Raw genomic sequence first — 15,642 nt, 5'->3', positions numbered from 1 at the left:
GAAGTGCTGCTTACTTTAGCGCTAGCTGAAGTGGCATCCCACACATCCAGAGTTGAGTGGAGAGCCTTGGGAAAGCCTGAGAAACTAGCTAGAACATGTATTTGGGACAGGTGTATATATGGAAGGTTTTCACTAGGCCGATCTCTAGGCTCAAACTTGCAGTGACTGGCAGAGACAAAGAGTGAATGAATGATCTTATACAAGGAAACAGATATGTAAGCCTGAAAATTAGTGCAAGAGTGGGAGGATGTTGGGGTGGTGATGGCTCTGGTGCTTCTAGGAAGATGAGTGATGTAAACTAATCTGGGAGTTATGTGCCTAATCTTCATATACCACATCCAGCCTCTCTGGCAAATTGTGGGTCCATCCTAATGAACAAAGGAAGGGAGAGAATAAGGTAGCAGGCAAACAGGATGAAGCCAAACTACTTTTCTTTTCCTGCAGTAGAAATCTGTCAGCAGCTGAAGCCTGGATTAAATCCTATAAAAAATCCTATAAAATCTTCAGCCTGAGGTAAAGTAGAGAGGGCTGTAGAGGGAAGGGGAGTAATGACAGCTCCTGCCTACAGGGTTTCAAGCCCTGGGGACTCCTTGTTTGTCCTCAGCTTCTCCCAGCTGCTGCCATGGTGCTTCACATGCACAGAGGAAAAAGAATAAATCCTTCCCTAGCAGCACAGCCTGACACCTCTCACTGACCCTGGTGCCATCCTGCCTACCTGTTTCAGATCATCTGAGCTTCACTCTTTTAAAAATTAGCAGCTGCTGGTAAGTCTCTATTTCTGTCTTGTGTCAGGGTTTCAGGGGTGAGGATTAGGAGGTCATATGGGAAGAGAGAAAGAATGCAGGGAGAAAGGGGTGCACAGCTGTCCAGGAAAGCAGTAGCCCTGGTAGAAGCTGGTCTAAGGTCTAATTCCAGCTCCTGCACTAAATCCTTGAATGACCTGAGGCAAGTATATTCCCTACACTGGGCCTTACTTAGTGTTTTTCACTGCAAAATGAAGTCTTGGACTTCATGGTCCCACAGAAACTTTTTCACTTCTGACACTCTTAAAGTCTTTGCAAAGAACCAAAGCCAGGAAAAGGAACAGGGATTGTTTTCCCTGAAGGAGAAGAGAGACCATCTGTAATATTCAGCTGCCTGGCTCCTTGGACCAGGGCTGACATGCCCAGGTCAGGCTCTTCTTGGATTATGTCTGGAAGTCATGGATACCATAAACCCTCTGGTCCATAGACTCCTCCCTTCCAGGCTGTCTGGTATACCCAGCCTTCCCTCATCTTCTTATCAACCAAGCACCATTCATTGCTTCAACCCAGATATGAAGTGCATTTTGTGTGCCAGACCAGTGAACATGGCAGGGAAGATCCTGCCCCCAGTCTCTTCTATTAATACAGACAGCCCTGTGGCTTCCTCGGTATCCAGGATATGCCACTCCCCTTCCAAAGTCCTCTTCTACCCTGGTCACAAGAGGCATGTTTACACAGGAGTTTGACCATTGTGGAAATGTTCTTTGGTTCAAAAATGAGTTTATCTTCAAAACTAAAGTCTAAGTCCTTCTGTGTATTTTCCTACTCATAAGAAACAGTAACCTCTACCACTAATTCATTTTTTAATAGCAGATATTAAATTGAAACAAAAATATTTAGGACACAAGGGTGAGGTAGAGAGATCTACTTGCTCATTGCATAGTGAAGAATCTCTCTTTTCAGGAATTTCCTCTTCAGGGCTCTGCTGTATCTCTGCCATGAATATTGTAGTTATATTTTCATTAGCCATGACTGTGTACTGACAAATGGACTTCCTGGTTTGTTTGTTTGTTTGTTTGTTTCCATCTGGAGCTTTAAAAACTTTAGTCACTTCAAAACCTTTATCAGAGACATGATTCTGCTTTGGGTTGGAAGTGGCTCTGATGTTACCCCTTACACATAAGACAAAGCAGACCTCCTCCTCCCCAGCAAAGGGATGCAGGCTGGAAGCCAAGGCCAGACTGGGGTGGAGACCTTGGGCCTCTGAGTGCTCGCCCCAGATGGAAAGATCTGGCCCACTCCAAAGGTGGAGCTCCAGTTTCTCCTTACCCTGGAAGAGGGCAGGGCTTGGTCTCAGGGGAAACAAGTGGCTGCCTCTCCATCTGGCTGCATGGAGCTGGGACAGAAACCAAGAGGGGCTTATCTGTTTCCTTTTGTTCTGTCCTGCCAGTTCTTTTGAGTAGGCTGGGCTGGAGGTTGGAGGTACGGTAAGCTCTCTGACCTGGGTCTTTTCAGGTCAAGATGGGAATGGGGACCACTTTAGGGAGGTGGGAATTTGGAGTGGTTTTTTTTTTTTTTTTTTGGTTTTTGTTTGTTTTTTTGTTTGTTTTTGTTTTGTTTTTTTAAGGAGAAACACCTGTTGCTCCCTAACACCAACAATTATCTCTCATTTCCGGAGAAACTACCTAGGACTTCCTTTCAGGAAAAATAATCACAGCTCCACATGGTCTCTCTATAGACTTCTCTCTTCCCCCAGATCCCTCTTCCTGTCCTTCTCAATCTGAAGTCAGTGAACACAGGACTCAATGCTAAACTCCAGGCACAACTAACTCACAAGAGGTGAGCACTTGATTCATTTACTTATTCAGTTTTTCATGCAAAAGCATATGGTGGTGCCTACCAACATTAGACACTGTTCTGGGCTCCAGGTGTATTTCTCAGAGAGTCCCACTCTATCTGTACAAGAAAGTAAGTCAAAACTGTAAGTGATAAATACACACACAAACAATATACGTATAAGAAGCATATATAAGGTACTAATAATATATACATATATAATGTATATGAGAAATATATGTATCAGTATATAACTATGTGTAAGTATGCTTCTATATAAAGAATAGATATATGTGAAGAATACATATTATATAAAATATATATAAAGGTAAATATACTTATGTTTGTTATTTATACTATACATATTTGTTATTGTATATACTTATACATAACATATAAATAGATTCTATGTGTTCTAACAAATAAGAATACATATATATATGTATAATATAAAGGATGTATTCGTGATTTACACTTTAACAGTGCTGCAGCAAAGGTATTATATGAATACTGAGAAAGATACACCTAACTCTACACAAGAAAGTCAGGAGAGATTTGTCAGAGAAAATGATATTTGTGTTGTCTTAAAGGATCAGCCAAAGTTCACTGGTCAGGAAAACAAGATTTTTTTTTTTTTCAGGGAAGCAAGATAGGAAGTGATAAAAATAATAGAAACAAGAAAAGTACATATAGGGAATTTTAGAAAGAGTTGTAAGGATTTGTTGACTGCAGGAGAAAAAAGATAAGTTGGGAAAGAACAAAAGCCTTGCTACAGACAGAGTATTTGGGAATATTCAGAACACAAACTTGGAATTAGGCAGACATGGGCTCAGATCCCATCTCCGACATTATTAGCTCTCTGGGAAGCTTGAGGAAAGTTATTTACCTTTTCTGTGGCTTCCCTCTCTGTGTAGTGGGGATGGAATACTTCATGGTTATGAGAAATATACACAATGATGTTAAGTTTCCCCAGTGTCTGAATCATTCATAGGCTCAATAAATCGGAGCTCTCACCATAGCTCTTCACAAATCTGAACTGCGTTCTGGTGAAAAGGGGCAGTGAGGGACTGGGGACAGCCCAGTGACTCAGGGAGTTAGCATTCTCTGGACAACCTCAAGGACTGCAGCGGGGAATAGATCAAGGCCAGGAGAGGGGGCGTTGGGCAGGTAAGTTAAGCAACAAAGAGGTCAGTTAAGCAGGTGTGGAAAAACTAAGAACTATGACAGTGAGCACAAGGATGGAGACAAAACAATAGATTGTAGGGATATTTAGGAGGTAAAAAATACTTAACTCAGTTACAAAATATGTCTGGGAAGAAGGAAAGGGTCAAGTAAAGTGTACATTCCAAAATGTTGTCTTGGATGATTAGAAAGTGGTTGGTAAATGATACTGTCAAAAATGTATAAATAGGAGGTGAATCAGGTATGGAGAGGGTCGGTGATGGGCTCAAAATTAGATGTGTTGGATTTAACTGGCACCCATTTGGAGAGACTAAGAGGAAGGTGGAAAGGTAGGCCTGAGGCATAGCAGAGTTGTCTGGGCTTGAGGTAAATATTTAGGGGATATCAGTATACAAGTAAAATAATAATAGATCATGTTATGAATAAGAAAGTGTTCAACATCAGAAGACTGGGTAACACGAACACATGAATATTTGAGCAATGGGTAGAAGCACTGAATAAGGGCTGTCATAAAAATTAGAAGAGAATCAGCCAATAGTTGCATCAAGAATTTCAAGAGAGAACTTTAAAAGGAAGGCATTACTATGGAGATCGGGTGTTGACTTAAGATTCTCCATTGAATTCCAAGCCTAGATATTACCAATGACCTCTAGGTCATTGCTGGGGGCACCTGGGTGGCATAGTTGCTTCTGACTCTTGGTTTTGGATCAGGCCATGATCTCAGGGTCATGAGATTGAGCCCTGCATTGGGTTCAGCAAGGAGTCTGCTAAAGTTTCTCCCTCCCTCTCCTTCTGCCCCTCCCCACTTCACCCTTTCTCTCAAATAAATAAGTAGGTCTTTAAAAAAAATAGAGAGCATTGCTTTAGCTAAATTAAAAAAAAAGTCATCGGGTGGTTGGTTCAGTACTGAACTTATGGGTGAAAAAATGGAGAGAGTACAAGGGAATAGTTCTTTCACCCTCTTGTCAAAATGATGAAGGGCTGGCACTGGTCTTCCTGAACCTTCTTCCTTTTCACCACCTCTTGCCTCATTCTTTCCAGTGCATGGCCACATGCATTACCACTGCTGTCACTCCCTCCTTGTTGCCTCCCTGCCACCTTTCCAGTCAGATTTTATTCACTGAAGATTTTAGCATTGACTCCCTTTGCTCTTTCCACTACTGATCCAGACAAAATTTTTATGGTTCCCATATTCCCTCCTTTGATCCAATCAGCGGCTGCACTCTCAGCCCCTTGACTTCCTCTCAATAAAGATTATGTCCTTTACCATAAATTGGCAACTTGAGCCTATCCCATACTCTAGAACCCTGGTCCTTTTTACCCGTCTCTCACTCCTTCATGCTTTTGCTTTTCTTTTTACTCAGTGGAGTTTCCACAGTACATCGTCGTAATTACCCCTCTGCATGCGCCCTTAACTTTAGTCCTGCTAACCTACCCTAACTTCAGTAGGGGTAAATGCCACTCTCCACATACTTCTCTTCTGCCCTTGAGCAAATAAGTGTAGTGATTAAAAACACACCAGAGTGCTGATTGGATCCACTCTGAAGTTATGAATATCCAATGGGCCTCGTAACTGCCTGGAATCCTACATCTGAACACAGTAGAATCAGATTTTATTCCCAACCACTCCATTGAACTACTATCTCACCATCAGCTAGGACTTCCTCATTGCTAAATCTTCTGGTCACTTCTCAGTTCTTTAGTACCTTGACTCCTTAGCAGCATTATATATAATTGGTTTATCCCTTATGAAACACACACAAAACCACACTTTCCTGTTTTGTTTTGTTTTGTTTCTCTATTCAACTAGGATTTTTCCCCCTCAAGCTATTTTAGTAGAACCTTTCTTCTTGACCTCTAAATTTCAGATTTTCCCAGTACTTAATACTAGAAACTTCCCTCTACCCTCATTTTTTAGATTTTGTCCAGGCTATTTACTAATATCTCTCACATACATATCTTTTCCTCAACTTATTTTGAAGTTGATATTTTTCCTATACTGAGTTAATGAGAACAAGATAAATGAAAACCCTATTGGGGGAAGTGATTCTAAACTGAATTTTCGACAGGCTTTTGAAACAACTAGATACAGATGCTCAGGATACTGCTAGATAGATGAGCCTATGATTTAAAAAAAAAGAAATTATGGGGTTATATATTTGATATTTTCAATGTATAGATGGTAAATAAACTCATGAGAACAATGATATTGCCAAGATAAATAATAAAGTATTCTGGCCAAAAAATTGCCCAGAATGGGAATGGCTAAACAATTGTTTAAGGATAAACAGTAAGAGAAGCCAGCAACAGAGATTGGGAAGGAACAGAAATTATAAAAATACAGGAAAAAAACTGACAGTTGCAGAAAGGGAGGTGGGCAGGGGGATGGGGTAACCAGGTGATGGGCATCAAGGAGGGCACATGATGTGATGAGCCCCCACCCACATCAATGATGTGATGAATCATTGAACATTATATCAAAAACTAATGATGTACTATATTTTTGCTAATTGAATTTAAATAAAAAATGCTTCTATCTTCAAGGGAAAAAAAGGGAAATACCAGAGAAAATCTGTTGAGTGTGGTGCTATAATACGGTTTAAAATAACTAGTAGGGTGGTAGAATTGATAATAGTAAATTAGATGATATCAAAGATAATTATGATCATGATTCTGCTTATGATGGTGTGACTATTTGGAAGACTGAAAAATTAATAACTAGAAATATCCATTTATTTTCAGCTCCAACTCTGAGGAATGCCAAACCAACCAAACCAATATCCTCTCAGTCCTCAATTCATGATTTTGTCCAATATTACTCAGTTTAGCCCCATGTTCTACCTCACTGGTTTTCCAGGATTGGAAGCCATCGAACACTGGATTTTCATCCCCTTTTTCCTTATGTACCTTGTGGCCATCTCGGGCAATTGTTTCATTCTGATAATTATTAAGACCAACCTTCGTCTGCACACACCCATGTACTATCTACTCTCCTTTTTGGCCCTCACTGACCTGGGACTGTCAGTGTCAACCTTGCCCACTACTGTGGGAATCTTTTGGTTCAAATCTCATGGTATCTACCTTGCAGCTTGCCAAATCCAGATGTTCTGTATCCACTCATTTTCCTTCATGGAGTCCTCAGTGCTCCTCATCATGTCCTTTGACCGCTGTTTGGCCATATGCCACCCCCTTAGGTACTCAGTCATTATCACTAGCCAGCGAGTGATTAGGACAGGTTTGGCTGTCATATTCCGGGGACCTGTGGCCCTAATTCCTCTTGTTGTCCTCCTGAAGACTTTTCCCTACTGTGGGCCTCGAGTCCTCTCCCATTCTTTCTGCCTACACCAGGAAGTGATACACTTGGCCTGCACAGATACCACCTTCAACAACCTGTATGGACTGACGGTAGTGGCATTCACTATGATGCTAGACCTGGTGCTCATCGCACTGTCCTATGGAGTCATCCTGCGCACTGTGGCAAAACTGGCCTCCCAAGAGGAGCAGTTCCGAGCTTTCCAAACATGCACCTCACACCTCTGTGCTGTGCTGATATTCTTTGTGCCCATGGTGGGGCTGTCTTTGGTGCACCGCTTTGGGAAGCATGCCCCACTAGCTGTCCACCTTCTTATGGCCAATATCTATCTCTTTGTGCCTCCCATGCTAAATCCAATCATATATAGTATTAAGACCAAGGAGATCCGCCATGTTATCAGCAAGCTCCTGGGTCTTAAGGTCAGTGCTGGATCCAGGGGCTAAAAATTCCACTGGGTACCCGAGAGAAGGGCGCAAATCAAGCCAAAGATCACTAGCATTAAGAACCTACTATGAACCCCATGTGTTTCCCCAAGATTCTTTTCCATTTCCCTAAATAAAATATATATGGGTTTCTTTTCCTGAGTTATGAGTTAAGAATACTGATATGCCCTTGCTTAAATTTTAATGCCTCCTCCTATGTAGGAGACCTAGCTGTTTTCATAGCACCAAAAACTGCCCAGATGAAGACTCTATTGAGGGTCATGATCAATGTACAAATATTAAAACTAAAACTAAATGGAACAAAAATGAAAACAGAACAGTACATTTAAATAAACAAACAAACAAACAAACCTGGCAGAGAAAAAACAAATTCACCTCACGAAATGTACCTTCTCCCATGGCTCTTTGGGACTGCTTCTCTCTTCTCTACCCAGCCAAGACCTTCTCTTCAGTTTCTATCCTGGCTATCCTTTGGACTCTTCAATCATACCGGAAGAAGAACTTGTTACTCTTCCCTAATAGCTGATTTAGTTAGAACACCTCCATGTGTTCTATGGATGTACCCTTTCTGGCCCTTCTACCACTTTACTTCATTAGTAGAAGCCCTTGACCCCAAACTTGACTCATCTCATCTCTGATTTTACCTTCCTATGGACTTTTTGACAGTAAGCAGAAGTCAGAGTTTGCCCCCAGGCACCTCAGTGGGGCGATCTTGCATAATGACATGGAACATGGCAAAGTTGCAATGAAGGAAAATATCACAAATATTTGTAAATCATAATCCCATTGCTCAGGAGGTTGTGGACCTAAAGCTGGCAGAGAAGATTCCCCATACCGTTGAATAAATGAGTCTCAGCATTGGGATCACTTCCTCACAGACATTTCCCTGAGAGTCCTCTCTCCAATATCGGAGCAGATGCTCCCTCCTTCTGCTCCCTCAGAACCCTGCATTTCCCAGTGTAACATCTGAACATCTGTCACATAGTAATGTACTGCTTCATGTCTCAGTTTTGCTTCTTTTTTCTCTTTCTTTCTTCCTTCTTTCCTTACTTTCCCTCCCTTCTTCCTTCCTTCCTTCCTTCCTTTCTTTTTCTTTCCTCCTTTCCTTTTCCTTTTCTTTTCTTTTCTCTTCTTTTTTTCTTCCAGAATGGATTACTAAATTAAGCCCCTTGGAGGAGTTATGCCTTGTTATGTCTTGCCAGTACATCTCCATAAATACAATGACTGGCAGAGAATAGATGCTCAATGAATACATACTATTAATTTCTGGATACATGAAAGCATAAATTGAAATTCAAAGCTAAGAAAGAGGACTTCTATTCTAGGGAAGTTTTTTCTCCTTACACTCAGGAAGCCCAAGAAGACCCTTTTGTGATAGCAACCCTCAAAGTGTATTCCTCACCATTACCCTAGTTCTGCATCATTCAGTCCTCTGGGACCCACAGCCCCCTCTGCCACAGATTATCATGAACCAGAAGCGCTTCCTGAGAGTTACTCTTCACGGGTTTGGGGCATGGGAAACCTTGTACATAGTCCAGCACCCCTCCTCCCTGATCCAGGCTGAATAGAAACCTTGTTGGGTCTCTTCAATAAACTCAGTTGTCACTTTCTTTCCATGGGTTTAGGAGTTGAGCAGTTCCTGGAGCCAGAATAACCATATCCTTGCCTCCACCCAAGTCAACTTCTCCTGGCTTTATATTCTAGCATCCCCCATCTCTTCATTTGTTTTAGTTTATATGAAGTCTGAGAGAATTCCTTTGGATGGGAAACAGATGGTTGATACCTGCTAAACTGGTTTCTGATTTAATTTTTTTTTTTTTTCTGTTTGCCTGGTCAAAATGGGAAGAGAAATGGTGGTGGCAGCAGACCAGACAAAGATCCTCAGATATAATGGCTCTTGAAAAAGATATTATTAAAAACAGCTAGGAAAGACTGAATTACTCAAAACACAATGCTAGCCAAAGTTCTTATCCATTGTGGAAGATAAAATTTGATCCTTACCTTATAGTATACATAAAAATGTATTAAAGATATAAATGCTAAGAGGAAAACTTGAAAATGTTTTAGAAAATACGAGAGAATGGATACATAGGCAATTGAAATACAGTAAAACGGAATACACCAAAAACAAAGAGACAACACAAATCAGACTAAGAGATGAAATCTGCAATGTGTATCTATATGGACAACTGATGTTTAGTGTTCAGAATATGTGAAGAACCTCTATAAGTTAGTAAAAAATTTAAAAGACAGAAAATCCAATAAGAAATTAAGCAAAGATAGGAATAGGCAATGCACCTACACAAAAAACCAATATGCCAATAAATATCTGAAAACACATTCATCTTGACAAGAAATTTGGAAAAGAAATAACAAAGAGATGCCATGTATTTCACCAATAAATTTAGCAAAACTGGAAAAAATACATATCATAAATATAAATATACACACATATACACACACATACATACATATTTTCAAACATACACACAGGAAAAATTAAAAACGATGTGGAGATTGGTAAATTCTGAAAACAGCTCTAGGGAAAGAAAGAAATAAATCAAGTGAGCCATGTTACATGGAAGGTTTTAATTCTATCTAGAAAAAAAAATCTGAGGCAAATAAGCAAAATGTTAAGATTTGTTAAAACGGGGTAAGCCTAGAGATGTACACTTACTCAGGTGGTTATTATATCATTCTCTATATTTTACAATTAAAATAATCTCCTATTTAAATACAAACAAAAGTGCAAAGTGAAATTTTAAAAAGAACCAAATTCTAAAACTGGATATAAATGTTCTTGTGTTTGTGTGCGTGCTTGTGTGTATGTGCGTGCTTGTGCGTGCTGTGTGCGTGCATGTGTGTGCATTTGGAAGGCCTTTGGAATCCCAGCCATTTAGGCTTAGAAGGTCCTAAGGAGCACCAGAGTCTTTCCAGTCCTAAAGTCAGGCACTCCTTTTACATGGGTTCCATTGAGCTTTAACGGAAGTCCACAAAGCAGGCCACACCACCAAATAGCAGCTGTGAGTCTCAAAATGGTTTTCCCATACTGAATGGAAGGCATACTGAAGGAGAACGTAGAATGTGGATTTAGATTACAGTTTAAGTCCCATTTTTACCACTTATCAACAAATAGGTCACTACCATCTAAATTTCTTTTCAAAATGAGAAAATACATACAGATAATGACATTTTAAAACTCCTACCTTTCTGGAATTTAAAATGTAAATTAAAAATTTTAATCTTGTTAATAAACAAATATTCAAAGTTCATAATCAGGCATGAAGTGAAAAAGGGATTTCCATATACTGGTGTGAGAGCACAATTTGATTTGTCTTTTATAGAAAGCAAGATACATTGAAAGACTTAAATGTACTCAGATCCTGTGTCTCAGAAGCACAACTTCTAGAAATCTATCCTACTGAAATAACTGTAAAGGAAAAATAAAGTTTTTAGAATGTATGCTCCCTGAGGATGAGGATTTATCTTTTTCTGTTTGGTCACAGAGTTACCTCAGCACCCGTGCTCGTGCTGGACCTCCTCTCTATTCAAGACAAGAGCCTGTATTGCTGAAAGAAGTTCAAGTAAAAACAAACAAACAAAGAAACAAACAAAAAAAGAACTACACAATCACACAGCTTCTCCTTAACTTCTTTGGCACAGAAGTGAACTCCTTTAGTTTTAAGCTCATAGAACTTCTTTACTCATGCAGTGTCTATGTTTTCAACCCCCAAGCCCCCTCTCCAGTAAAAACAAACAAAAAAAAAACAAACCTACAAAACAAAACTCACCAAAGCTAGATTTGTTCACATACATGACAATATTTGGTGTAAACTGTGTGGCCCATTCACCAGCACTGATTCTATGCTCCCACTTGCAAAGCTCTTTACTAATGTGTCATGTTTTTTAATATCCTCATGCCTCCCTAAGACTTTGAAGCTAGCATTGTGTTTGTAAAGTACATATTTTTATGTAATTAAAACACGTTTTTCAGGTACTTGAAATTCACATGATTTTATAATGTCTTGCTTTGTGTCAACTCTGAGACTTCATGCGTTTCCCTCGCTATCTGGAATGTTGGATCCAGTGTGAGAGCCATTAGTAAAGAATATGTGTTACATCTTTATAGTTCCTGTGAATCTTTTTGGTTTTTTACTCTGTCAGGAAAAGTTAGTCATTTTTCAAATTTGTCTCCTGCGAAAGACAAATGACTTTCTCAAAAGCAGAGATTGTGGTTTTTTGATCTTTGCACTTAAGTATATGTCCCAAAGCTTGTAGTGTCTAGATATTTGCTGAATGAATGAGCATGTATAACTACCTGGTGGGGAAGAGAGTCTCAAAGGGAGGCTGGATGGAGGAAAAGAGGATCACGGAGAAGACGACTAAGGGTCAACCAGTAAATTTTCTTGCAACAATAACAGCTAGGGGGAGAAGAGAATGAAGACTCATCCAATCGACAAAGTATCTAATGGTGGTACTGAAGGGTCACTAAGTTTCCATCAAAGATAAATGGGGTGCCCAATGACCAAGTTCTGGGAAGACACTGATCCCTCTTTGGTGTTTACAGGTCTACATCCATCTAAGGAGTTTCCTCTGAGGGCCCAAGACCCGAGGGAAAAGGACAGAGAGCCATATAACTGCCATTGCAGCAGATGCAGACGGGCATCCTGATTGAGTCAGAAGAGGCTGGGGCAGGAAGTGAGAAGTGCTGCAGACTGGGGAAAGAAACCACAGACAACAAGGACCAGTAAGTTGTTGAAGATGCGCAGAGGCAGCCAACGCAGTGACCTCTCTGGTACCTCTTATCTAAAAGGTCTATAAGTAGGGTGATGGGATAGGGCAACTTCCAGCATTATGGCCGTCTGCAGTGTGTTATCTCCCCGTGACCTTTTGGATTAGAAACAGAGACCAGAATTTGTTCCTGGGTGTTTATTTGTAAACATGGCAGCTTCCTGGTTAAAATATGAAACTGGCCCTGGTACATGGAGGGCAGGGAGAGATTGAAGAAAGAGGCAGTCCACTCCAGATTGGTAGATGGCAGGTCTGGTAAGCAAGGGAACTTATTTACAAGGCATGTCTTGGACACCACAAGAAAAGTAGCTCTCTGCACCTACCACCAGATTCTTAACTTGGTTCAGCCACGTATACCATCCAGATGGGCTCAAATTCTTTATTTTACTGATGAGGATACAGAAGCAAATATTATATCAGACACCAAGATCTAGAATAGAAAGGCTTGTCTTGTGAGCACCTTGCCAGGTACCCCTGTTTTTAATTTTTAATAAACTAGTTTGAGCAAGGAACAAGCTTTGTCATTACTGCTTCTGTTTCAAGGTATTGAAACAGAACAAGGTATTGATCTGCTTTTTTTGCAACACCTATTTCAGAAATACCACTCTAATAAGTTGCCTTGATTCATTAAATCTGTATCAGGTCTCCAGCTCGATTTCGGAAGAGAGATAAACTTTAAAAACATGGAGATGAAGGAAGGAGGGAAGAAAGGAAAAGGAAAGGAAGAAAGAGAAAGAGAGAAAAGGAGAGAAAGGAAGGAGGGAGGGAGGGAAGGAGGAAAGGAGGGGGAGGGAGAGAGAAAGAAAGAGAGAGAAAGGAAGGAAGGAAGGAAGGGAGGGAGGGAAAGAAAGAAAGGGGAGGAAATGGAGGAAGAAAGTAGCAGACATGTCAGTGGACTCTCAAATTTGATTTGAAAATAAGGAAATTCCTGGGTGCCTGGGTGGGTGAGTCAGTTAAGTAACTGACTCTTGGTCTTAGCTCAGGTGATGATCTCATGGGTCATGAGAGTAAGCCCCACGTTGGGCTTCCCACTAATCAGGGAGTCTCCTTAAGATTCTCTCCCTCTGGGGCGCCTGGGTGGCTCAGTGGGTTAAAGCCTCTGCCTTTGGCTCAGGTCATGATCCCAGAGTCCTGGGATCAAGCCCCATGTCGGGCTCTCTGCTCAGCAGGGAGCCTGCTTCCTCTTATCTCTCTGCCTGCTTCTCTGTGATCTCTGTCTGTCAAATAAATAAATAAAATCTTTAAAAAAAAAAAAAAAAGATTCTCTCCCTCTGCCCCTCCCCCTATGCACACCCTCTCATGTGCATTGTCTCTAAAATAAATAAATAAATAAACCTAGAAAAAGAAAAACAAAGAAAGAAAGGAAAGAATGAAGGAAGGAAAGAAGAAAAAAAAGTAAGGAAGGAAGAAAAAGAAAATAAATTCCAGGAATTAAAGGTAACAGGTCCAAAGATACAGATAGTGTAGGATGAATTAGTGTGACTTCCCAGGGACCTGAGGTGCTTGAGGGATGAGGTACTGCAGAGTGAGTTGTGGTTCTTTAAGAAGGGTTGTGTTTGTAGAAAAGCAGGGTCTCTTCTCCTGATCATAGGAACATGTGACAGGATTTCATAACGGAAATTAGGATATAAAGTGGAGAACAGACTGAATGAGGAAACGCTCTACATGCATTCTTGATTTGCTTAGACAAATTAGATAGAATTTCTTCTACAGGAAAAGCTTGAAGGGGTAGGGTCATACAATTTGGGAGTAACAGAATTTCAGAGAATCACAGCATTCTGTTAAGGTCAAGCTCTATCTTTCACAACTGGTTAAGAACAAAAGTAGAGAAAACTTGTTGAGGCTCACTGTCATGACGTAAGTAAAGGTTTGGTTGGGAATAAGAGAAAGAAGGGAGGAAACAGGAAAAGGACAGGCTGCTTGTGTGGGCAGTGGTTAATCAAGAGGTCACTGAGTTCCCAGTGTGCAGAGAGGCCAGACCGGTCCCCAGGGGATTGGTGTTCAGTGATAGGAGTTCTCATGCTTAATGGCCTAGTAACCCTCAATATATTACCGCCTTTTCCTAGAACAAACAGACTTGAGAATGAGGACATCTGCTCCACCAAATGACAATGTGAGCTTCTCTACATTTCTGCTGACAGGCTTCCCAGGCCTGGAATGGGCTCACCGCTGGATCTCACTACCCATTTTTGTAGGATACTTGGTGGCGCTCGTCAGTAATGCTAGCATCTTGCATCTGGTACGAACTGACCCTTCTCTCCAGCAGCCCATGTACTACTTCCTGGCCATCCTGGCTGTGACAGACTTGGGCCTGTGCATGTCCACGCTGCCCTCTGTGTTGGGCCTGCTGTGGTTTGATGCCCGGATGGTGGGCCTGGTGCCCTGTGTTCTGCAGCAGAACTTCCTCCATTCCCTCTCCTTCATGGAGTCAGCCGTACTCTTTGCTATGGCCCTGGACCGCCTGGTAGCCATCCGGTTCCCACTGCGCTATGCATCTGTGCTCACCGGTCCTCATGTGGCACTGGCTGGGGCTGTGTTGGGCATATGCAGTGCTGCCATCACTGCGGCCCCCTCACTGAACCTGCTGAAGTTTGACTACTGTCGCCCAGGGGTGCTCTCTCATGCCTACTGCCTTCACCAGGACATGATCCGCCTGGCCTGCTCGGACACATGCTTCAACAGACTCTATGGGCTGTGCATCATCATGCTGGCCATGGGCTCTGATGTCCTTTTCATCCTGATCTCCTACTCTGTCATCCTCTGCGCTGTGCTGGCCATTGCCTCTGCCGGGGAGAGGCTCAAGGCCCTCAATACTTGTGTCTTGCACATCCTGGCTGTGCTCTGCTTCTATGTGCCTGTGCTAGGCCTGTCCATTGTGAACAGATTTGGGCACCACACCTCGCCCTTGGTGCACATCTTCATGGGCACTATCTCTGTGCTTTTCCCACCCCTGATGAACCCTATTATCCAAAGCATCAAGACCCAACAGATCCGCAGGGCCATCCTCAAGGTGGTTTCACTGGGGAAGATACAGTGAGACACTGGCAGTGAACTATAGTGATTCAAAATAAGGAATGAGTTAACACTTCTTTATTAAGCCTTCATACCACAAAGCAAGTTCTGTTTACCCACTTTAGTTTGACTTGACTCTACTGTTAAATCAAAAAAAGTCTATGCTCATTACTATGTATGTATATACTTATGAATATATAGCCACTACTTTCTTACATTAAAAAAAGATTATAATTTTTTTTTACTTAAATGTTTACATGTTCAAAGTGATTTTTATATTCGCTCCTCTACTGATTTGGTAGAACTGTAATTCCATAATAAT

At 41.3% G+C, this 15,642-nt stretch overlaps 2 protein-coding genes across 2 annotated transcripts; both read left to right on the top strand.

Annotated features, from left to right (window-relative positions):
* Nucleotides 1-6,542: 6,542 nt before the first annotated feature.
* Nucleotides 6,543-7,517, top strand: LOC308350156 (olfactory receptor 51M1-like; the record flags this gene model as incomplete). Its single annotated transcript, XM_080815159.1, has 1 exon — nt 6,543-7,517. Exon 1 carries the CDS (start codon nt 6,561-6,563, stop codon nt 7,515-7,517), a length of 957 nt encoding a protein of 318 aa, XP_080671285.1. The 5' UTR covers nt 6,543-6,560.
* A 6,874-nt stretch (nt 7,518-14,391) lies between these two features.
* Nucleotides 14,392-15,345, top strand: LOC308350048 (olfactory receptor 51G1-like; the record flags this gene model as incomplete). The annotated part of the gene is made up of 1 exon (XM_080815050.1): nt 14,392-15,345. One exon carries the CDS (start codon nt 14,392-14,394, stop codon nt 15,343-15,345), a length of 954 nt encoding a protein of 317 aa, XP_080671176.1.
* Between the last annotated feature and the right edge of the window lie 297 nt (nt 15,346-15,642).

This window comes from Martes martes (assembly GCF_963455335.1).
Source record: "Martes martes genome assembly, chromosome: 10".
Lineage (NCBI taxonomy): Eukaryota > Metazoa > Chordata > Mammalia > Carnivora > Mustelidae > Martes > Martes martes.
This window is presented reverse-complemented; position numbering and strand designations above follow the sequence as displayed.